Source organism: Leopardus geoffroyi, chromosome A1 (genome assembly GCF_018350155.1).
Source record: "Leopardus geoffroyi isolate Oge1 chromosome A1, O.geoffroyi_Oge1_pat1.0, whole genome shotgun sequence".
Taxonomy (NCBI): Eukaryota; Metazoa; Chordata; class Mammalia; order Carnivora; family Felidae; genus Leopardus; species Leopardus geoffroyi.
This window is the reverse complement of record NC_059326.1, coordinates 26,897,709-26,921,919: the sequence shown is the minus strand read 5'-3', so window position 1 is coordinate 26,921,919 and position 24,211 is coordinate 26,897,709. Positions and strand designations below refer to the sequence as shown.

Below are 24,211 nucleotides of genomic sequence, written 5' to 3'. Positions count from 1 at the left end.
GTAAAGTTTTTCTTTTTTCTTTCTTTTTAGGAGAAGCATTACATGCTCAGTTTTTACTCATAGAAAAGAACTCAAGTAATAGCATTAACAATAGTACTAGAGCTAAGAGAGACGGAAGATAGGAATGTTGGGAGATATCAATAAGAATATGGGTTGATTATCTTATTCACTAACTCATTCAACATACATCAGAGTACTATTTATACACTCCAAGTATCTGCTAGGTTGTGGAGATGCAAACAGGAATAAAAAACTTGCAGGGTCTGATGAGTGGAAACAATCACAAGAACTTACAATGCTTTGCAGTTCACCTCAAACATCATGTCTTCTTTTAAGCCTCCCTGCCTCCATTTGGAATTAAGTGCTCCTCATTTTGTGTTTCCACAAAGTTGGGTTAATTGTTTCTATTGCAGGGTGCTGTACATTGTATTTGAATCTGTTATATATATGTCTCTCTTGCCAACTAAATTGATCTCCTGGATGAAAAGAATCATGCCATGTTTATTTTGACAGTTACCTAACACAGAGAAGGTATAACTTGAAAATTGTTTCTTTGCAATTAGTTCAGTGTTTTGAGCTATAACCTGTACTAGTTAGCTTCTTTTTTAGACGATGTTACAAAAATGAAAGTCTGTGGGGCGCCTGGGTGGCTCAGTTGGTTAAGCGTCCGACTTCAGCTCAGGTCACGATCTTGCAGTCTGTGAGTTTGAGCCCCGCGTCGGGCTCTGGGCTGATGGCTCAGAGCCTGGAGCCTGCTTCAGATTCTGTGTCTCCCTCTCTCTCTGCCCCTTCCCCGTTCATGCTCTGTCTCTCTCTGTCTCAAAAATAAAAAAAATAAAAAAAATAAAACTTTAAAACAAAACAAAAACAAAAAAACAAAAATGAAAGTCTGTATTCAAGTTTTGATCCTATTGCTGGGCCTCACTTGCATTTGCAGTTTTAAATTATTCATATATCAGCTAGAAGTTTTGAGGACCAGAAACATTAACTTTGAATGCATTTTGAAGTTCAGAGCAAAAAGGATTATATTTACTTTAGCTTAGGATAAAATAATTTTCACAACAGCAATAATTGTTTTTGAGGATTATTAATTTTATATTTTGAATGTTGCTATGGTAAAAATATCACAAAGATATAAGATATTATTAGCAGTAAATACTCTCAAAGGTACAAATTTTAAAAAACCATGCTGGCAGATGCTGTGACTTTCATATTTACAATGTTCTGTCTTATAGATCCATATGTCTTGGTAGTTTTCTGAGTTAATTACTCCTAGTCTGCAACAGACTATTACTCCAGTGTTCTTGAGCTATAGGTAGCATAATGAATTATTAGAAAGGAGAATTACTAATTTAAAAAAATGGAAAAGATGGGAAAGAATGGCTTGAGAGAACCAGAATGACTATATAAAGAAGTAGGGTCTGTGGATGTGCACACATGATTTATTCCTGTCTCTGTCTTGTCAATGAGAGTAACATAGATGTTTTCCGTAAATATTACCCTTTTGGTCTGCTTGCATGAGTCTTCTAATACAGCTATATAAAGTCATGTGACTTTAACACAGTTGGAAAAATATCCTACACTTTGAAATTGGGATCTCAGAATCAAGATTTATTTAATAAATTATCGTATGCAGCAACATAGTAGTTCCTAAGAACACTAACATCAAAAAAGATAAATGCAACATAGTGATTTATTTACTATATTTGAAGGCTAATAGTGTACTTTTATATTCACACTAAATATATGGAATAAAGTTTGTGCCTTTGGCTTTTTAAATTTAAAGCAAATAAATGATATCAAAATTATACTAAATGGGACAGTGATTAAATTTCAAAGGTGTAAGTTTCTTTCTTTTTTTTTTTTTCTCTGCTGCTGCTGCTGCTACTGCTGGGAGAGGGATTGATCTGGGATGAGCAGCAGGAGTAGAATAATTGTCATCTCTTAAAAATAGATTTCAGTGTGTGATTATTTTTGCAAGGGGACTTACTTTGGGATTCCCAGAAGCAGACTCTGAGCAAGTGATTTATTACTGAAGCCCTCCCAGGTGAAATTGGTAAGGGAAGCCAGACTAGAAAGGAGAAAGCCAAGCAAGGCGGCAATCTCAGGCAAAGTCTTTTTTGAGGGAAGCAAACCTCCCACAGGAAGTCTTAGGTGAGAGCTATTGGAGGCAAAAACATGCCTTAGTTGGGAGAAGGATGTTCATAAGGGATAAAAAAAAAAGATCTGAGAGGATCTGGGCAGAGTCCGGACCATGTCCACTGCACAGTGTTGCTGAGAAAGCTGATCTCTGTGAAGCATCTCAAAGTAGAAAAAAGAGATTCTCTTACGTAAGCCAGTTATAAATGAAGAGATTGTTTTCAATGTTCAGGATCTAACTTGAAGCCATGGATTAAACTTTGGAGTTACAACAAAAATGAGACTCTGCAAAAATGAGGCTCTGCAGAGACCGAAAACAGGTGAGCTCTGAATGAGGCCATGGCATTTTCAACAGAAAGGAATGTTAGAAAAATGAGAGAGTTACACTAGTTATTAAAAAACTGTGCAGGGGTAAATTACATTGACAGATTGAGACTGAAAGGCTTAGAAGATGAACAACCCAAATTACTGGAAGATTCGAAAAAGACTGGACCTTTCTGCAAGGTGAGTGCTTAATACAAATCTGTATGAACCACAAGTTAAAATAATATCAACATTATCTAACAGCCCAGCAAAGTTAATGTTACATCTAAGGGATGGAAGTGTCTCCAAAGAGGTCTCACTCTAAAGAATGACAGACAGTTAAGGATGGCTCTATACAGTCTCTGTGGAACAGGCAGATGAAGAGAAAACTGTGATATTTTCAGCCAATTGGATGTGCTGACATCTGGTTGGATCACTGTGCATGAGTTAGTTAACATTAGTCACTGAAGACAAAACAACTCATGCAGACTGCAGGCTTGCTAGCTAGTTAGTTAGTTAGTTAGTTATGCCAGGTACACAAAGAAAGCAGCACTGTGGACTCAAGGAGACATACATAGTCTTGAGAACACCTTGATGAAGCTTCTTCAATACAAGCAAAGTGATTACATTTGTCTAAATACTATGTCAAATAATGTCAGGGGGAGTAACAAATAATAGTAGATGAGGGGGATCATATGTCTTGAGTTAAACATTTTGGACAGAAACTATATCTTAGATTGTTAGTGTATTATCACTGTCTCTAAATTACCTTGTGCTGTGTGGACTGAGAAATACTGGAACACATCTGATATTTATGTGTTTTATTCCAATTTGGACATGACTGTTATGCCAGGGAACTTTTGGGTAATAAGCCTTTTAAAACTATTTATTGCATGAACTCTGATTTTCCTTTTGAATACATCATCTCATTAATTAAGAGATTTAAATTTCATTACTTCATGTCTCTCTTCACTAGATTATGTAAACAGCTCTGCCATTACCAAATCACATACTATTTTTATTTTTCTAAAGTTTTAGATCTCAAAGCCATCGTTTAAACTGAAAATTACAGAAAAGAAAAAGCAATTTGGAGCATCCCATTCTTAGCTATGTATTGAATAAAGCTATCCTGCTATTAGTATCTGTTTCAATTTATTTTTCCTGGTTTTGGTCATAGTTCAGCAACATTCAGGAGAATATTATATGATAAATAATGTGATATCGAAAACCCATTACTCACACTGCCAAATTTATCAGAAAAGGAAAAAAAACCCTTTCCTTAGAAATACATTATAAATTCAAATAAACAAATATAACATAGATTATTTTTGAAAGGCATATAATTTTTAGATTCTGATCATTAGCTTTAGTTACCCTTAGCTCAATGAAAAATATGTGTAATATTGAAAATATAAGCAGCTAACAAATCAAATAGTTTCAAAACTATAAGCTCTTCTCAATCTACTGATTCCTCTGCCAAAAAATGGTCTCAAATCTCCATATCATTAATATAGGCCTGAATGATTTTTATATGAGCAATGGATTCCACATTCAATGTTAGGTGATACAGGAACATAGAGTTTTCATTGCAGTCACCTATATGAATTTTAAAATGTTCCAAAGTAATATTTATAAACAGGATTTCACTTCACTTAGCAAAATGTTTACTGATACTGACCTTGATGTAGTGTTAACTACATTTGAGTGCTTTTTAAAAAGACTATTTTTAAGAGCAGTTTTAGGTTTACTACAAAATTGAGAGGAAAGTACAAGATTTCCCATATACTCCTTGTCCCTACACATGCAAAGCTTTCCTCATTATCAACTTCACTCACCAGAATGGTACTTTCACATCATAATCACTTAAAGTCCATTGTTTACCTTAGGGTTCACTCTTGGTGTTATACTATGTACGGATTTGGATAAATAGTATAATGATATATATCCATCATTATAATATCATACAGAGTATTTCTACTGCCCTAAAATTCCTCTGTTCTCTGCCTATGCATCTCTCCCCTACCCTGCCCCCAACCCTAGCAGCCACTGATCTTTTTATTATCTCCATCGTTTTACCTTTTCAGAATGTCATATGGTTGGAATCATGCGGTATTACTGCCTTGTCAGATTGGCTTCTTTCACTTAGTAATATTCATTCAGGTTCCTCCAAGTCTTTTCATAGCTTAATAACTCATTTCTTTTTAGGACTAAATAATGTTCCATTGTCTGGATATACCACAGTTTATGTAGCTAATCACCTACTGAAGGACATTTTGCTTGCTTCCAAACTTTGACAATTATGGATAAAGCTGCCATAAACATCTGTGTTTTGGCGTAGACATCAGTCTTTAACTCCTTTGGATAAATACCAAGCAGCACAATTGCTGGATCGTATGGTAAGAATATGTTCAGTTTTATGAGAAACCACCAAACTGTCTTTCAAAATGGCTGTATATTTTGCATTCCCACCAGAAATGAATGAGAGTTCCTGTTGCTCCACATCCTCATTAGCATTTTGGTGTTGTCAGGGTTCCTGACGTTGGCCATCCTAATAAGTGTGTAGTGTATCTCATTGTTTAATTCACACTTCCCTGGTGACATATAAAGTGGAACACCTTTTCATATGCTATTTGCCATCTGTCTTCTCTGGTGAGGCTTCTGATAAGGTCTTTGGTCCACTTTCAAAATCTAGTTGTTTGTGTTCTTGTTATTGAATTTTAAGAGTTCTTCATTTTAAATAACAGTCTTTTATCAAATAGAGCTTTTGCAGTATTTTCTCCCAGTCTGTGGCCTGTCTTATCATTCTCTTGTGACAGTGTCTTTTACACAATAGAAACTTTTAATTTTAATGAAGTTTAGCTTATCAACTATTTATTTCATGGGTTGCCTTTGGTGTTGTATCTAAAATGGCAACACCAAACCCAACATCATCTAGATTTTCTCCTATGTTACCTTCTAGGAGTTTACAGTTTAGCATTTTATGTTTAGGTCTATGATCCACTTTAATTTTGTTGTTGTTTGTTTGTTTGTTTTTAAGCTTATTTATTTATTTTGAGAGAAAGAGAGAGAGAGCAGATTGAGTGGGGGAGGGGCAGGGAAAGAGAGAGAGAGAGAGACCGAGAGAGAGAGAGAATATATCCCAAGCAGGCTCTGTGCTGTCAGCAGAGAGCCCAATGCGGGGCTTGACCTCACAGACCATGAGAGCATGACCTGAGACTAAATCAAGAGTCAGTTGCTTAACCAATTGAGCCACCCAGACACTCCTTGAGTTAATTTTTGTGAAGGGTGTAAGGTCTGTGTCTAGGTTCATTGTTTTGCATGTGGATAGCCAATTGTTTTAGCACCATTTGTTGAATGGGACTATCTTTGCTCCACTGTATTACCTTTGCTCCTTTGCCAAAGATCAGTTAATACATTTATGTGGGTCTCTTTATGTAGCTGTCTGTTACATTTACCTATTATTTCACCAGTACAACACCATCTTGATTACTACAACTTGATAGTATGTCTTGATGTCAAATAAGGTCAGTGCTCCAACTTTGTTTTTCCTCTTCAATACTGTGCTGGCTAGTCTTTAGTCTTTTGCCTCCCTTTATAAACTTTACAATCAGTTTGTCACTATCCATAAAATAACTTACTGGGATTTTGATTGGGATTGAATTGAATCTGTAGATCACCTTGGGAAGAACTGACATGTTGGCTATAATGAGTCTTTCTACCAGTGAACATGGAATATCTCTCCATTTATGTAGTTCTTCTTTGAACACCTTCATCTGAGTTTTTTAGTTTTTCTCATATAGATCTTGCACATATTTTATTAGATTTGTACCTAAGTATTTCATTTTTAGGGGTGCTAAGTAAATGGTATTGTTTTAAATTTCATATTCTACTTGTTCACTATCGTTATATAAAAGCATTGACTTTTTTATATTACCCTGAGACTTTGCTATAATTGATTATTGGTTCCAGCAGCTTGTTCTTTTTTCAATTATTTTCAGTTTTATACCTAGATTATCATGTCATCTATAAACAGTTTTATATCTTCCCTAATCTGTATACATATTATTTCTTTTTCTCACCTTATTGCATCAGCAAGGACTTACGGTGTGATGTTGAAAAGGAATGGTGAGAGAAAGTATCCTTGCCTTGTTCTAATCTTAATGGGAAAGCTTGAGTTTCTTACCATTAAGTATGATGTTGGCTGTAGAATTTTTTTATTAAGTTGAGAAAGTTCTCCTGTGTTGTTACTTTACTGAGTGTTTTTATTATAAATGGGATTTGGATTTGTTAAATGATTTTTATGTATCTATTGGTATAATCACATGATTTTACTTTTTTAAGTCTGTTGATGTGATGGATTATGTTAATTGATTTTTGGATGTTGAGCCATAATTGTGTACCCATGACAATTCCCACTTGATCATGGCATACAATTTCTTTTATACTTTTTTGGATTTGATTTGCTCATATTTTGTTGAGGATTTTTAAATTTATGTTCACGAGAGATATTGGTTTATAGTTTTATTTTCTTGTAATTTTTTTGTCTGGTTTTGGTATTAGGTTAATGCTGGCCTCATAGAATGAGTTAAGAAGTATTCCCTTTGCTTCTATCCTCTGAAAGAGATTATAGAGAATGGGTGTAATTTTTAAACGTTTGGCAGAATTTACCACTGAACCCTCTGGGTTTGGGGCTTTCTGTTTTGGAATGTGATGAATTATTGATTCAATTCCTTAAATAAATATAGGCCTATTCAGATCATCTGTTTTTTCTTGTGTCAGTTTTGGCAGATTATATCATTCAAGGAATTAGTCCATTTCATTTAGGGTATCAAATTTATGGGCATAGAGCTATTCATAGTATTCCTTTATTATCCTTTTAATTTCCATGAGATCTATAGTGATGTCTCCTCTTTCATTTCTGATATTAGAAATTTGTGACTTGTCCTTTTTGTCTTAGTTAATGTAGCTAGAGGGTCAGTAATTTTACTGATTTCTTCAAAGAACCAGATTTTGGTTTCATTGATTTTTCTCTACTGATATCCTGCATTTTATTTCATTGATTTCTGCTCTAATTCTTATTTCTTTTCGTCTACTTACTTTGAATGTAATTTACTGGTTTTTTTTTCTAGCTTCTTAATGTGGAAGTTTAGATGATTAATTTTAGATTTTTTTTTCTTTTCTAATATATGCATTCAATGCCATAAATTTCTATCTAAGCACTGCTTTTACTGTGTTCCACAAATTTGGATAAATTGTGTTTTCATTTTCATTTAGTTCAAAATATTTTATAATTTCTTGAGATTTCTTCTTTGATCTATTTATTTGGAAGTATGTAGTTTAATCTCTACCTATTTGGGGGTTATTCCAGTTATTTTTTGTTATTGATTTCTAGTTTAATTCCATTATGGTCTGAGAGCAAATATTTTATGATTTCTACTCTTTTAAATTTGTTAAGGTATGTTTTATGGCCCAGAATATTGTCTATTTTGGTGAATGTTCTATGTAAGCTTGAGAAAAATCTGTATTCTGCTGTTGTTGGATGAAGTAGTGTATTGGTGTGAGTTGTATCCAGTTGATTGATGGTGTTGTTGAATTAACGATGTCCTTACTGAATTTCTTTTGGTGAATCTGTCCATTTCTGATAGAGTTATGTTGAAGTCTGCAACCATGATAGTGGAGTTATCTATTTTTCCTTGGCAGTTCTATCAGTTTTTGCCCCACATAGTTTGATGCTCTGCTGTTAGATGCATCCACATTAAGAATTATTATGTCTTCTTAAAGAATTGACCCCTTTCTTACTATGTAATGTCCTTCTTAATCTCTAATAACTTTCCTTACTTTGAAGTCTGCTCCGTTATGAAAGTATATAGCTACTCCTGTTTTCTTTTGATTAATGTCAGCATGGTATATTTTTCTCTATCCACTTACTTTTCATCTGTATGTGTCTTTATATTTAAAGTGGCTTCATATAGACAACATATGACTTGTGTTTTTTGATCCACTCTGATAATCTCTGTCTTTAATTGGTGCATTTACATCATTGACATTCATAGTGATAACTGATATAGCTGGATTCATATCTAGCATATTTGTTAATGTTTTCGATTTTTGCCCTTGTGTTTTGTTCTCTCACTTTTTGTCTCTCACTTTTTGTCTCTCACTTTTTTTGTCTCTCACTTTTTTTCCTGCCTTTTGTGGTTTTAGTCAAGCATTTTATATGATTCCATTTTCTCTTCTTGGAGAATATCAGTTACACTTATTTTTTAACTTTTCTTAGTGCTTGCCCTTGAATTTGTAATATATATTTACAACCAAACCAAGTCCACTTTCAAGTAACACTATACCATTTCACTGGTAGTATGAATATCTTTTAATAACAAAATAATCTTAATTCTTTCCTCCCATGCCTTCTATCATTGCCGTCACTCATTTCACATATAGAAGCATTCATAACATATTTGTATATATATAAGTGTGTATATTTGAATACATTGTTGCTAACATTATTATTTCGAGCAAATCGTTATCTGTTATATCAATTAAGAATAGAAAAATATGGGGCACCTGAGTGGCTCAGTCGGTTAAGCGTCCGACTTCAGCTCAGGTCATGATCTTGCGGTCCGTGAGTTCAACCCCACGTCATGCTCTGTGCTGACAGCTCAGAGCCTGGAGCCTGTTTCAGATTCTGTGTCTCCCGTTCTCTCTGACCCTCCCCCACTCATGCTCTGTCTCTGTCCCAAAAATAAACAAAAGTTAAAAAATTAAAAAAAAAAAAAAAAAAAGAATAAGAAAAATACACCAGGGGTAAGGGAAACAAAAGCAAACATGAACTACTGGGACTTCATCCAGATAAAAAACCTTCTGCACAGTGAAGGAAACAATCAACAAAATGAAAAGGCAGCCTACAGAATGGGAGAAGTTATTTGCAAACAACATATCTGATAAAGTCTTGGCATCCAAAATCTATAAAGAATTTATCAAACTCAATACCCAAAAAAACAAATAATCCAGTGAAGAAATGAGCAAAAGACATGAATAGACACTTTTCCAAAGCAGACATCAAGATGGTTAACAGAAACATGAAAAGATGCCCAACATCACTCATTGTCAAGGAAATACAAACCAAAACCATAATGAGATACCACCTCACACCAGTCAGAATGGCTAAAATTAACAACTCAGGAAACTGCAGGGGTTGGTGAGGACCCTGAGAAGGGGACCACTTTTTCACTTGTTCAGGGGAAAGCAAACTGGTGCAGCCACTCTGGAAAACTGTATGGAGGCTCCTTAAAAAACTAAAAATAGAACTACCCTACAATCCAGCAATTGCACTACTAGGTATTTACCCAAAGGATACAAAAGTACAGATGTAAAGGTGTATATGCACCCCAATGTTTATAGCAGCATTATCAACAATAGCCAAACTGTGGAGAGAGCACAAGTATCCACTGACTGATAAATGGATAAAGAAGATGTGGTATACATATACAATGGAATATTACTCAACCATCAAAAAGAATGAAATCTTGCCATTTGCAATGACATGGATGGAGCTAGAAGGTATTATGCTAAGCAAGATAAGTCAAACAGAGAAAGACAAATACCATATGATTTCACTCATATGTGGAATTTAAGAAACAAAATAGGTGAACATATGGGAAGCAGGGAGAAAGGAGAGAGGGAAACAAACCACAAGAGACTCTCAATGATAGAGAACAAACTGAGAGTTTGTGGAATTAGGTGGGTGGGGAATGGGCTACTTGGGTGATGGGTATTAAGGAGGGCACTTTTTTGTGATGAGCACTGGATGATGTATGCAAATGACAAATCACTGAATTCTACTCCTGAAACCAATATTGCACTGTATGTTACCTAACTAAAATTAAAAGAAAAAAAGAATGAGAAAAATAAAATGTTTCCTTTTACCTTCACTTATTCCTTCTTTGATACTCTTCCTTACTTTATACAGATTCAAGTTTCTTATATTATTTTTTATTTCTCTAAAGAACTTCTTTAACATTTCCTGTGAGGTAGGTCTACTGCATTAAATTCCCTCAATTTGTCTGAGAGTCTTTATTTCTCCTTCACTTCTGAAGGATAATTTCATAGGGTACAGAATTCTAGGTTGGTGGATTTTATTCTGTCAACACTTTAAATATTTCACACCACTCTCTTCTTGCCTGTATGGTTCCTGAGGAGAAGTCAGTTGTAATTCTTATCTGGAGATAAATCTCACAGTATTGTGGGGACCTACCTCTGCCTGGGTTCCCCTGGGGTTTTTAACTCTTAGAGTACGCCAGGACTCCAGAAATTTATCAATTACAGTCAGGTTTTCCTGTCCTGACACTGTTTCCTATGGCGGTTTGTGAGTCTCTGCTCTGGCCAGCAGTGCCTTGTTGTATTTGCCTACCTGTGTCTCCAACTTCAGAGACAGTGGTTTCCCTTGTGTCCTCACCTCTTAGGGATCCAAGAAGAGGTATTGATTTTTCAGCCTATTAACTTTTCACTTGTTAGGACGGTGTGGTGACCTATATGTGGAATTCCCCCCTTTTTTTAACCATAAGATTTCTCCTTTAAGTTAAATTTGTCTTATGCCTTGTAATTTATTTTAAAAATTGATTAAATATACAAACAAAATATTTATTTAATAATAAAATTGTAAAATTGAGGCTTTCTTTGGGATCATTTCTTGCAGGATATTTTATGTAGCTAAAAAAAATAGGACAATGAATTTCAACTCTGCCCCTGATGAGCTGTGTGATAAGATCTTAAGCAAGTCCCTAAGCCTCAGTTTCCCCATCTGTAAATCAAGGACAATAATATATACTTTAAGCCATTATTCTCATTATTCTGAAGAGTAAATGAATTAATGTATGCAAATTGCCAAATAGGGCATTGCATAGTTGCTCAATTATGTTACTATTGTTGCTATTTCATATCTTTAGTCTTTTATTTTTTTTTTTTAAATTTTTTTTTTCAACGTTTATTTATTTTTGGGACAGAGAGAGACAGAGCATGAACGGGGGAGGGGCAGAGAGAGAGGGAGACACAGAATCGGAAACAGGCTCCAGGCTCTGAGCCATCAGCCCAGAGCCTGACGCGGGGCTCGAACTCACAGGCCGCGAGATCGTGACCTGGCTGAAGTCGGACGCTTAACTGACTGCGCCACCCAGGCGCCCCTAGTCTTTTAGAAAATAACATGATTAATCAATTGACTAGAATAACATGGCCTAACAGATAACACATAGATCATTTATACTGTACATGACAGTGCCTATGATAGCTGCTTTGACAATGGAAATCACCACTGTTAATATATGACTTAAAAGTAGATATCAATTTATTCACATTGATCAACTATAATTTGCCTATACATTGCACATGTAGTAAGTAATATTTTGATATATAACTGTAGGTTTTTTTCCTCCCACTTCTTCCTTGCACTACTTACCTTTTCCTGATCATTTAGATAATAGAACTTAGCAGGCTAGAGTCAGGACACAACTACTCAGAATTTAGAAGTCATTTATCAGCTTTGAGCTTCACATTAGGCTTTTGAAAGAGTCCACAGTAGACACAATAGTGTTAAAATCATAGCTTTCCTTTGCAGAACACGGGGCATTTTGAGAGAAAAATTTGCTGAGCTCCAAAGCACTGAGAGACTTGAAAGACTCATTTTATACCAGGAATCAAAGAGTCAGGAAGAATTCGTGAGTAGAGTAACAGGCCCCAAAGAGGTAAAATTTGTCCTACATACAGAAAAAGAGAAGTAAACATGAGCAGAAGAGACCTTGTGATTGGGTGAGGAGGCTGACCACATTAATTAGAGACAACAACTGCAGTTGTGGCATAGGCAAACTCCTCAAGACCAAGAAGATGGGTTACAGCTCTGCAGAGGCCAGTGAGAATGCTGCTTGGACCAGGACCCTTCCCCTGATGACAAACAATGTAAGTGTACTGCCCATCCCCTGCTCCAGGAATTTAGACTACCTCCAAGAAGAAAATGAGAAGAAGGAGAATCTCACTGAATGATTACTCAAAATAGACTGAGTTGTAAGGCAAAAGTGTATGTGACAAAGGCCATTAAGCAGAAGAGCTCATATTCTAATCTAGATTCAGCTATAGAGAAATTTAAAAAATTACTTCATTTTCTAACTGCAGAGTTTATGATTATGTTGAGATACCATATCCACTAACTATATGATCAGGCTTGAGGATACCTCAAGTTTTAGTTCTTCTTGGTTAATCTGAAAGCCTCCATCATCTGAAATGATTTTCAAGATTAGAAAGAGAAAGGAAAGAAAAGAATTTCTCTTTCAAATAATTCTTTCATCTGTCACAAAATTTAAAATAGGTACATGTATTGTTATCATGGGTATTTCAGAAAACTACATTAAAAACAACTTTCTCAAATAGAACACACTATCTTAAGCAGATTAAACCTATTTTTCTATCTTAATTTAAAAATAATTTTCACAAACATAACTCAAGGTGTTTAGCTATCACGTACAAATATTTTGAAACCTATTATAAGCTTAAAAAGTTTAGAAAGCTAGAATTTTTCTATTATAAACTGTAAATAAAATTATAAAGTATAATTATAAAAATAACCTTTTAAATATGCAAAATACACTGAAATATTTTTATATCATCAGCCTTTGTGTCAGCCTTGTCTTCCGCTGAGCATAGTGGATACTCTCTACAATCTGCAGGTTTAACCATTTTTAGTCTAACTGCATTTCTGAGTCATGCACCAAGGCTGATTGTGTTAACAGCAAAGATATTTGACATGTTAGCCATATTGAGCCATGCTAATTCATAATAGGATTATTAATGTTAGACATAACAAGATTATTTATGTCAGGTTTTATATCAGCTATCCTCTTACTTAGTCGTAGGCACAAAGAAAGGTGAGGAGGAAATGGACTTGAGATACCTTTTTGATGTTGTTGCTTTGAAAGCATTAAGTCCTAAAAGTAAATATTTAAAAACCATTATCCTCAATATTTTTTTTGGTCCTAAAAATTTGATTCAATGGAGCCATAAGAAGGAGCATTTTTATCTTAGTATCAAGTTAAATTTTGAAATGTTGCCATGGACATAGTATATGACTTCCAGTGAGAAAAAATACATGGTAGTGTATACTGGTTAATATTCTTATTTAAGAGCTCATATTTGCCTTGCACGATGCTATAACATCAATTTCATCACAGAATATTACTAACAAATTTACAGACAGAAAAGTAAACAAAAAATTTTATGCATTGCAACACTCTAAAATTATGTTATCTAATAACAAAGAAAAAAATGATTGCTACCTTCAGAATAAAAAAACTGAGTAAAGTACCTGAAGCACTGAACATACAACAACATTATTATAAATGTCAATATTTATGGACTACTGTGAAGGCAGCGGTAAAAAAGCAAGTTTTAATAAAATGTTTGAAACAATCATTTAAAATAAATCATTATAACTTCAAGTGTTTCCTTCTAAATTTTTACCTCATATGATAGTGCAAACAACACATTTATAAAATAAGAATCATGAGTACAATTTATCTTATACACTCAAAATGTTTATATAGAATCTTGCACTATTCTTACATAAGCATTCCTATTGTCTCTCTACTGTTGTCAATTGTAGGCTTGGAAGGTAAGCAGGTAACTAATTCAAAAAAAAAAAAAGAGAGAGAGAGAAAATACATCTGTTATTAAGACAGACCTCTGGTAGTAGATGCTGGTTGTTAAGAATCCAAAAAATTTTCTGTTTTGTTGGCATAGTCTATGTTCTACATTGCCCTTTAGCCACGTTAGTATTTCATTCCAATGCGTTTTCTCAGTTCAGCTGCAGTTTTTTCCAGTTGTTGAATGTTCGATTGCCATTGTCTTCTATTTGACTGAAGCTTGTTCACTTGACAATGCAAACGCTTAAGAATTGCATTATATCTCTTATGTTGTACCTGTTAAAACAAGAGTACACATCCTGAATCTCCCCTCTGCTTTTCCCCCACCAAAGGTCACTCGTTTTGTTTCCAAGTTCCTGCCTTAGCTCAGACCTTCTTTACCATTATTATGCCATGGGTCCTTTTGACAATATGGTGAAGACTATGGACTCCTCAGAATAACGCTTTTAATGCATAAAATAAGACATACATGATTACAAAAAAATAAATTATATCAAAATACAGCTCTGCCACAGCATCAGGGGAATGGGGACAGAGACATCAAATTACTACCATAAAGACAAAATGAAAACTTGTCAACTGACACTTCACATAAAGTTCTATAAACTTTATGTCATTCTAAGTTTTCATTTTTGTTAATTCTTTAAGTTCAGATAATTCATTAAAACTGGTGAACTAACCCTGCTAATATGTTTACTTGAAAAGGATTAGAAGTAAATTAATATAAACTGAAACATCATATTAGATGTGAAACTATATTCAAAAAAGATTTTTTATACATTGAATATACTTAAGAGGATATATATTTATATCTATATTTCTATATAAAAATATACATACCCACTATACATATTTATATATTATATCCACTGGTATATTAAATAGAATATATTCATAAGGAGAGAATAGTCGCTGAATGTGCACATACTGCTGTTCATAGAATATATTCATAGCAATAAAATAACTAAAATAAATTTTTGTTTAATCAGTAAATTTGGTCAGTTGCATAGTAGCATGCTTCTAAAATTTTCTTCAGTAGTAAGCTACGAAACTAATACACAATGGATCAGAGTAGAGATGTGCAAGGTACCCTTATTGGGACTCCAGATCACCAATCATAGCTAGATGTCACAAAAGGTATTAATACACCTAAAGAAAGAATATATCATTAGAAGATCTGGTTTTGTGAAGAATGTAGCACACACATAGGAAAGTTAAGGAGTCATGCGCTGGTAGGAACTGTTTATCTGACAAGTATAATTGTGTTATGGGGATTGGCTCCTTGAGCACCCAGAGCCAGAGGCCAAGAACATTCAAACTCAGATGACTGACTTGATTTCCATGCTCACTAACCAACCCCTGGCTTCCAATGTAGTTCCCTTACAGGGAGAAGCACCAATGGCTGACATAAGTTATCTGGTTTCCTTGAGAGTTTTATTATTCTAAATTAATAAGCTGATATTTGAGTTACATACATCAGTTTCTTGTGAACTTACTAGCATCTCTCTATGTCTAAGCAACTCTGGGATACTAACAAGATTAAGTTTCTAAGCTCACAAGGCTAAAAGGCAGTTTGGCCAAGAAGTGACTTTATTTTTTTCTTTTTCACATGCCAATATTTCATTTGTCTTATTTTGTATTATTTTAATTCCAGCTAGTTAACGTACAATGTTATATTAGTTTCAGGTGTACAATATAGTTACTGAACAATTCCATACATCATGGAGTGCTCATCATGACAGGTGCACTCCTTAATCCCCATCACCTATTTCACCCATCCCCCCCCCACCCGTTTCCCTCTGGTAACTAACTAGAATTTAAATAAAAACTTGAAATTAACAAATAAACAACCCCCCCCCATGCATACAACAAATGAACGAAGGGAAAAAAAGAGAGAGAGAGGGAGAGAGACAAGAAGTGACTTTGTAAAGGCAAAGTTCACATTGTGAGCCTTCTTGAAAGTCAGCCATTTGTTCAGCCTCTACTGATAACATTCAGACTTTGAGATGTGTCTTAATGTTCAAATTTGATTATCTGTAGGCAGCCAAGGATGTAAATGGTTCTGTACAGAAAGTAACTTTTTGCTTCTAGGAAGTGGATGGGCCACTACTCTCATTTAGTTACTGTTTGTGGCTAGGAAGAAATAAGCAATAATGAAGGACAGGTGGTGGTCACAAAACACAGTGGCAAAAAGAAAACAAGGCCCTGTATAAGCCAAATCTGACCTCATCCACTACTGTTTTCTTCCTTCCCTCCATTCTAGCCACACTGCTCTTCTAATCTCTGAGCCCAGGAATGGTCTCATCTTAAGACCTTTGCACTTGCATTTCCTTTTTCCTGGAAAGCTCTCACTCAGATCTGCATGCCTAGCTCCTTCACTTCTTTTAGGATTTTTGCTGAAAGAGACCTTCTCAGTGCAGCTTTTGATGGCTAGAAGATACAATATTTCGCCTTCTCTCTCCTTACACCACATATATTACATATTCCCTTCTCTGCTCCATTTTTTTGTCCTTAATCCTATCCTTAGCTAACATGCCATATATTTTACTTACATATATTGTTTATGTCTATGTCTCCAACTAGAATGCAAGTTCAAGAGGACATATATATCTTTAGAAGGGGTTTTGTAAGGAATGTAGCACACACATAGAAAAGTGAAGGAGTCATGTGCTATTTGAGACAGTTTTTGAAAATCAAATGGCTGCTACCCTATTTTGAGAAGAATGTTATATAAAATATATTGCTAAATTCCGTATTGTTTGTATACAGAGAACAAATTGGTGGTTGCCGAAGGGATATTGGATGGGGAGATGGGTAAAGTAGGTAAAGGGGATTAAGGATGCATTTATTGTGATGAGCACTGAGTAATGTATAAAACTGATATATTGCATACCCAAAATGATGTTGTTAAGTTATGTTATGATGTTATGAAGTCTGTATGTTAATCAAATTTCAATTTAAAAAAAGAACACCTCATCTATAGGGAGAAAAACAATTTGGATGACAGGATTTTTCATCAGAAATCATGGAGGTCAGAAAGAAGTGGCACAGCATTTTTCAAATGAGGAAAGAACTTTCAATCCAGAATTATTTTATTTTATTTTATTTTATTTTATTTTATTTTATTTTATTTTATTTTTTTATATTAAATATAATCTATTGTCATATTTGTTTCCATACAACACCCAGTACTCATCCCAACAGATGCCCTCCTCAATGCCCATCACCCACTTTCTCCTCTCCCCCACCCCCCCATCAACTCTCAGTTTGTTCTCAGTATTTAAGAGTCTCTTATGGTTTGCCTCCTTCCCTCTCTGTAACTTTTCCCCCTCTTCCACTCCCCCCTGGTCTTCTGTTAAGTTTCTCAGGACCCACATAAGAGTGAAAACATATTCAACCCAGAATTCTATATGCATCAAAAATATCCGTCAGGAGTGAAGGGGAAACCAAGACACTCTCAGATGAAAAAAAACTAAAACACTTTGTCACCAGCAGACCTATTCTAAAAGAATGAATTTATTTTTCTAAAGAGACAGGAAATGATAAAAGAAGGAATTGTAGAGCATCAGGTAGGAAAGAAGAATATGGTAGAGCAAAAATTTAGGTAAACAAAATAGACAAAAGAAGAGGTCACAGCTACAGGGTATGATGTTTCTTTTTGAGGTGATGAAAATTTCTAAAATTAAATGTGGCAATGGTTAGAAATTATTGATAAATATACTAAAAACCATTGAATTATGCACTCTCAATGGATTAATTATATGGTATGCGAGTTATATCTCAATGAAGTTGTTTTTAAAAACCGGAATAGTGGTAGCCTGGGGGAAGGAGCACAGAAGAACTTCGTAAGCATGATGGGTAAGTGTTCTATCCTGATCTAGGTGATGGTAATAACAGGTGTAAATATATATCTTAGTCAAAATTAGTCAAACTAAACCTTTTCATTTGTGTACCTACTCTTACAACAATTTACCTCAAGAAAGAATATTAGAGTTAAAAATTACTAGGTAATTTCAAAATCCTTTCCAAAATACTTTTTACCAATTTACACTCATACCAACAGTATATTGAAATGTAGGTACTCCACAGAGAACTCCCTTCAGATGTAACTTGAATTGATCTTCTGCACAACATATCATAGTGAAACTGGCAAAATACAAAGATAAAGAGAGAATCCTGAAAGCAGCTAGGGATAAACGGGCCTTAACATACAAGGGTAGACACTTAAGGTTAGTAGCAGACCTATCTACTGAAAGTTGGCAGGCCAGAAAGGAGTGGCAGGAAATTTTCAATGTGATGAACAGGAAAAAGATTCAGCCAAGAATCCTGTATCCAGCAAGTCTGTCATTCAGAATAGAAGGAGAGATAACGGTTTTCCCAAACAAACAAAAACTAAAGGAATTCATCACCACTAAATCAGCCCTACAAGAGATCCTAAGGGAGACGCTGTGAGTGAAAGATTGCAAGAACCACAAAGGACCAGACACATCACTACAAGCATAAAACTTACAGACAACACAATGACTCTAAACCCATATCTTTCAGTAATAACACTGAATGTAATGGACTAAATGCTCCAATAAAAAGACATAGGGTATCAGAATGGATAAAAAAACAAGACCCATCTTTTTGCTGTCTACAAGAGACCCATTTTAGACCTGAGGACACCTTCAGATTGAAAGTGAGGGGACGAAGAACCATCTATCATGCTACTGGAAGTCAAAAGAAAGATGGAGTAGCCATACTTACATCAGACAAACTAGACTTTAAACTAAAGACTGTAACAAGAGATGAAGAAAGGCATTACATAATAATTACAGGGTCTATCCATCAGGAAAAGCTAACAATTATGAGTGTCTATTCACTGAATTTGGGAGCACCCAAATATATAAAACAATCACAAACATAAACAATCTTATTGGTAAGAATGTAGTAATTGCAAGGGACTTTAATACTCCACTTACAACAATGGACAGATCATCTAGACAGAAAATAGATAAAGAAACAAGGGCCCTGAATCATAACTGGACCAGATGGACTTGACAGATATATTTAGAACTTTTCATCCTAAAGCAGCAGAATATACATTTTTCTCAAGTTCACATGGAACATTCTCCAAGATAGATCACATACTGGGTTACAAAACAGCCCACAATAAATACAGAAGAACTGAGATCATATCATGCACACTTTCAGATCATAATGCTATGAAACTTGAAAACAACCACAGGAAAAACTTTGGAAAACCTCCAAATGCATAGAGGTAAAAGAACATCGTATTAAGGAATGGGTCAACCAGTCAATTAAAGAAGAAATCAAGAAATATATAGAAACAAATGAAAATGAAAACACAATAATCCAAACTCTTTAAGATGCAGCAAGGCAGTCCTAGGAGAAAAATACATTGTAATCCAGGCCTATCTCAAGAAACAAGAAAAATTTCAAATACAAAATCTAACAGCACACCTAAAGGAACCAGAAGCAGAATAACAAAGAAACCCCAAACCAGCATAAGAAGAGAAATAATAAAGATCAGAACATAACTAAACAATATAGAATTAAAAAAAAACAACAACAGTAGAATAGATCAATGAAACCAAGAGTTGACATTTTGCAAAAATAAACAAAACTGACAAACCTCTAGCCAGGCTTCTCAAAAAGAGAGAGGGAGAGGATCCAAATAGATAAAATCATGAATTAAGATGGATTTATCACAACCAATCCCTCAGAAATACAAGCAATTATAAAAGAATAGTAGGAAAAATTACATGCCAAAAACTGGACAACCTGGAAGAAATGGACAAATTCCTAACACCCACACACTACCAAAACTCAAACCAGAAGAAATAGAAAATTTTAACAAACCCATAACTAGTGAAGAAATTGAATCAGTTATCAAAAATCTCCCAACAAATAAGAGTCCTGGACCTGATGGCTTGCCTGGGGAATTCTACCAGACAGTTAAAGTGGAGTTAATACCTACCATTCTCAAGCTGTCCCAAAAAGGAGAAATGGAAGGAAAACTTCCAGACTCATTCTATGAAGCCAGCATTACTTTGATTCCTAAACCACACAGAGACCCCACAAAAAAGGAGAACTACGAGCCAATATCCCCGATGAACATGGATGCAAAAATTCTCAACAAGATACTAGCAAATCGAATTCAACAGCATATAAAAAGAATTATTCACCATGATCAAGTGGGATTCATTCCTGGGCTTCAGGGCTGGTTCAATATTCACAAGTCAATCAGTGTGATCCATCACATTAACAGAAGAAAAGATAAGAAACATGATCCTATCAACAGATGCAGAAAAAGCCTTTGATAAAATACAACATCGTTTCTTAATAAAAACCCTCAAGAAAGTTGGGATAGAAGGAACATACTTAAACATCATAAAAGTCATATATGAAAAGCCCACAGCTAGTATTATCCTCAATGGGAAAGACTGAAAGCTTTTCCCCTGAGATCAGGAACACGACAGGGATGTCCACTCTAACCACTGTCGTTTAACATAGTGTTGGAAGTCCTAGCATCAGCAATCACACAACAAAATGAAATAAAAAGCATGAAAACTGGTAAAGAAGAAGTCAAACCTTCACTTTTCGCAAACGACATGATACTCTACATGGAAAACCCAAAAGACTCCACCAAAAGACTCCTAGAAGTGATACATGAATTCAGCAAAGTCGCAGGATACAAAATCAATGTACAGAAATCAGTTGCATTTGTATACACCAATAATGAAACAACAGAAAGAAATAAAGAAACTGATCTCATTTACAATTTCACCAAGAACCATAAAATACATAGGAATAAACCTAACCAAAGATGTAAAAGGTCTGTATGCTGAAAACTATAGAAAGCTTATGAAGGACCGAAGAAGACACAAAGAAATGGGAAAACATTCCATGCTCTTGGATTGGAAGAATGAACATTGTTAAAATGTCAGTACTACCCAAAGCAATCTACCCATTCAGAGTGCACAGAGCTAGAATAAACACCTTAAAATTTGTATGGAACCACAAAAGACCCCAAATAGCCAAAGTAATGTTGAAAAAGAAAACCAAAGCGGGAGGCATCACAATCCCAGACTTCAGCCTCTACTACAAAGCTGTAATCATCAAGACAGTATATGGTATTGGCACAAAAACAGACACATAGACCAATGGAATAGAATATAGAACACAGAATTGGACCCACATATGTATGGCCGACTAATCTTTGACAAAGCAGGGAAGAGGATCCAATGGAAAAAAGACAGTCTCTTTAGCAAATAGTGCTGACAGAACTGGACAGCAACATGCAGAAGAATGAAACTGGACAACTTTCTTACACCATACACAAAAATAGACTCAAACTGGATGAAAGACCTAAATGTGAGGCAGGAAACCATCAAAACCCTCGAGGAGAAAACAGGCAACAATCTCTTTGACCTCAGCCACAGCAACTTCTTAATCGACACATCTCTGAAGGCAAGGGAAATAAAAGCAAAAATGAACTATTGGGACCTCATCAAGATAAACGCTTCTGCACAGCAAAGGAAACAATCAACAAGACGAAAAGGCAACCAACGGAATGGGAAAAGATGTTTGCAGATGACATACCAGATAAAGGGCTAGTATGCAAAATCTATAAAGAACTTATCAAACTCCACACTCAAAAAGCAAATAATCCAGTGAAGAAATGGGCAGAAGACATGAATAGACACTTTTCCAAAGAAGACACCCAGATGGCCAACAAGCACATGAAAAGATGCTTAATGTCACGCATTATCAGGGAAATGCAAATCAAAGCCACACTGAGATACCACCTCACACCTGCCAGAGTGGCTAAAATTAACAAATCAGGAAACAACAGATGTTGGCAAGGATGTGGAGACATGGGAACCCTCTTGCACTGTTGGTGGAAATGCAAACTGGTGCAGCCACTCTGGAAAACAGTGTGGAGGTTCCTCAAAAAGTTAAAAATAGACCTACCCTACCACCCAGCAATAGCACTATTAGGAATTTATCCAAGGGACACAGGAGTGCTGATGCATAGGGGCATATGTACCCCAATGTTTATAGCAGCATTTTCAACAATAACAAAATCATGGAAAGAGCCTAAATGTCCATCAAGTGGCAAATGGATAAAGAAGATGGTTTATATATACAATGGAATACTACTTGGCAATGAGAAAGAATGAAATCTGGCCGTTTGCAGCAACATAGATGGAACTGGAGGGTATTATGCTAAGTGAAATAAGTCAGTCAGAGAAAGACAGATATCATATGTTTCCACTCATATGTGGATCTTGAGAAATTAACAGAAGATCATGGGGGAAGGGAAGGGGAAAGAGAAAAAGTTACAGAGAGGGAGTGAGGCAAACCATAAGAGACTCTTAAAGACTGAGAACAAACTGAGGGTTGATGGGGGGTGGGGGAGAGGGGAAAGTAGGTGATGGGCATGGAGGAGGGTACATGCTGGGATGAGCACTGGGTGTTGTATGGAAATCAATTTGATGATAAATTATATTAAAATGTACACACACACACACACACACACAATAGAATACTACTTGGCAATGAGAAAGAATGAATTCTCACCATTTGCAGCAATGTGGATGGAACTAGAAGGTATTATGCTGAGTGAAATAAGTCAGTCAGAGAAGGACAGATATCATGTTTTCACTCATCTGTGGATCTTGAGAAACTTAAGAGACATCCATGAAGGAAGGGAGGGGGAAAATTAGTTACAAGCAGAGAAGGAGGGAGACAAACCATAAGAGACTCTTAAATACAGAGAACAAAGTGAGGGTGGATGGGAGGGTGGGGGAGAGGGGAAAATGGGTGATGGGCATCGAGGAAGGCACTTGTTGGGATGAGCATTGGGTGTTGTATGTAAGCCAATTTGAGAATAAATTATATTTAAAAATAATAAAATTCAGGTGCTGCATATCTTCCCAACTGTAATATTGATAATCTAAGGGACTAAATATGGGACCCCATTGTGGTTTTAATTATCAATCCATTATTATTAATTAGGTTTGTCAATTTTACCAGTGTTTTTGGATATTCATGTTTCAAAAAATAAGACTTTTCATATTTTACCCAGTGTTCTACTGGCTTGTTTGACATCTTTTATCTCTTAGTCACTTGTATAAATTACAAATACCTTCTCTCTATGAGTCTTATCTTCTTTATTGTAATGGTACATTTTAATAATCCAGAAATTTATGATATTGTCAAAAGCAATATTTAATCATGCAGTTGTGTGTGTGTGTGTGTGTGTGTGTGTGTGTGTCTTTTAAAAGAAATAGTTCTCTGACACAATGGTTAAGTTTGTCTCATATATTGTCTTGAATCTTCCTGGAAGTAGTTGTATGTGTTATAAGATAGAAATATAATTTTATTTCCAAATTTGCTTTATTTTCCCATATGGCTAACTTATTTTGTTTGTACCATTTATGATGGATTATATCCGGAGTCTTTTTTCTATTTCATTAATCATTGTACTTCTATTTTGATGCCGCTGATAATGTCTCACTGTTTCTAGTTTTATAATAAATCTTGATCCAGAAGGTAAAAAAGTAATCATTTATTTAGGTTACTACTAAATATATGATAAAGTAATGGTATTTCTTAGAAAAATGTTTTGTAAAGGTGAGGATTTTTATCTTCAAATTCCTCAGATGCTTTTTTATTGTGTTAGCCATAAGCAAACATATCTTTTTAGTTTTCAAATTAATGTCTTAAGGGTGAAAATTATTTATTTCACATAATATTTCACATATTATTTCAAATAATAATTTCACATAATAATTTCAAATAATAAATAATTTTTTATTTCCTCAACAACATATTCTTTTCTATTTTTGTTCTCCATTTATTTAAACAATAATGGTCATAGAAGTCTACTAGTGGTACCACCAATTTAATTTCATTTTCAATTTTGCATATCAGTTTTTTTATTTGATTCTTAATAATTGAAAGTGTGAAGTCAGAAAGGATTAGTATACTAATGACTTCCATTGCCTTTTACTCTATTTTAAGGAGTTTCTGATGTCTATCTAGTAACTCGATAGCCTCTACTTTCTAGCTAT

At 34.9% G+C, this 24,211-nt stretch overlaps 1 protein-coding gene across 4 annotated transcripts in view; it reads right to left on the bottom strand.

The window, feature by feature from the left end:
- Nucleotides 1–24,211, bottom strand: part of CCDC122 (coiled-coil domain containing 122) — a 54,718-nt gene that overhangs the window by 9,263 nt on the left and 21,244 nt on the right. For 3 of the 4 annotated variants that reach the window (XM_045477297.1, XM_045477315.1, XM_045477307.1), the window contains exon 6: nt 13,852–14,402. In XM_045477297.1, coding sequence (XP_045333253.1) covers nt 14,253–14,402 — 150 coding nt within the window. In that variant the 3' untranslated portion in view covers nt 13,852–14,252. Of the gene's footprint in view, nt 1–13,851; nt 14,403–24,211 lie in introns of those variants that run through there. The other variant, XR_006712285.1, reaches the window with a different exon arrangement.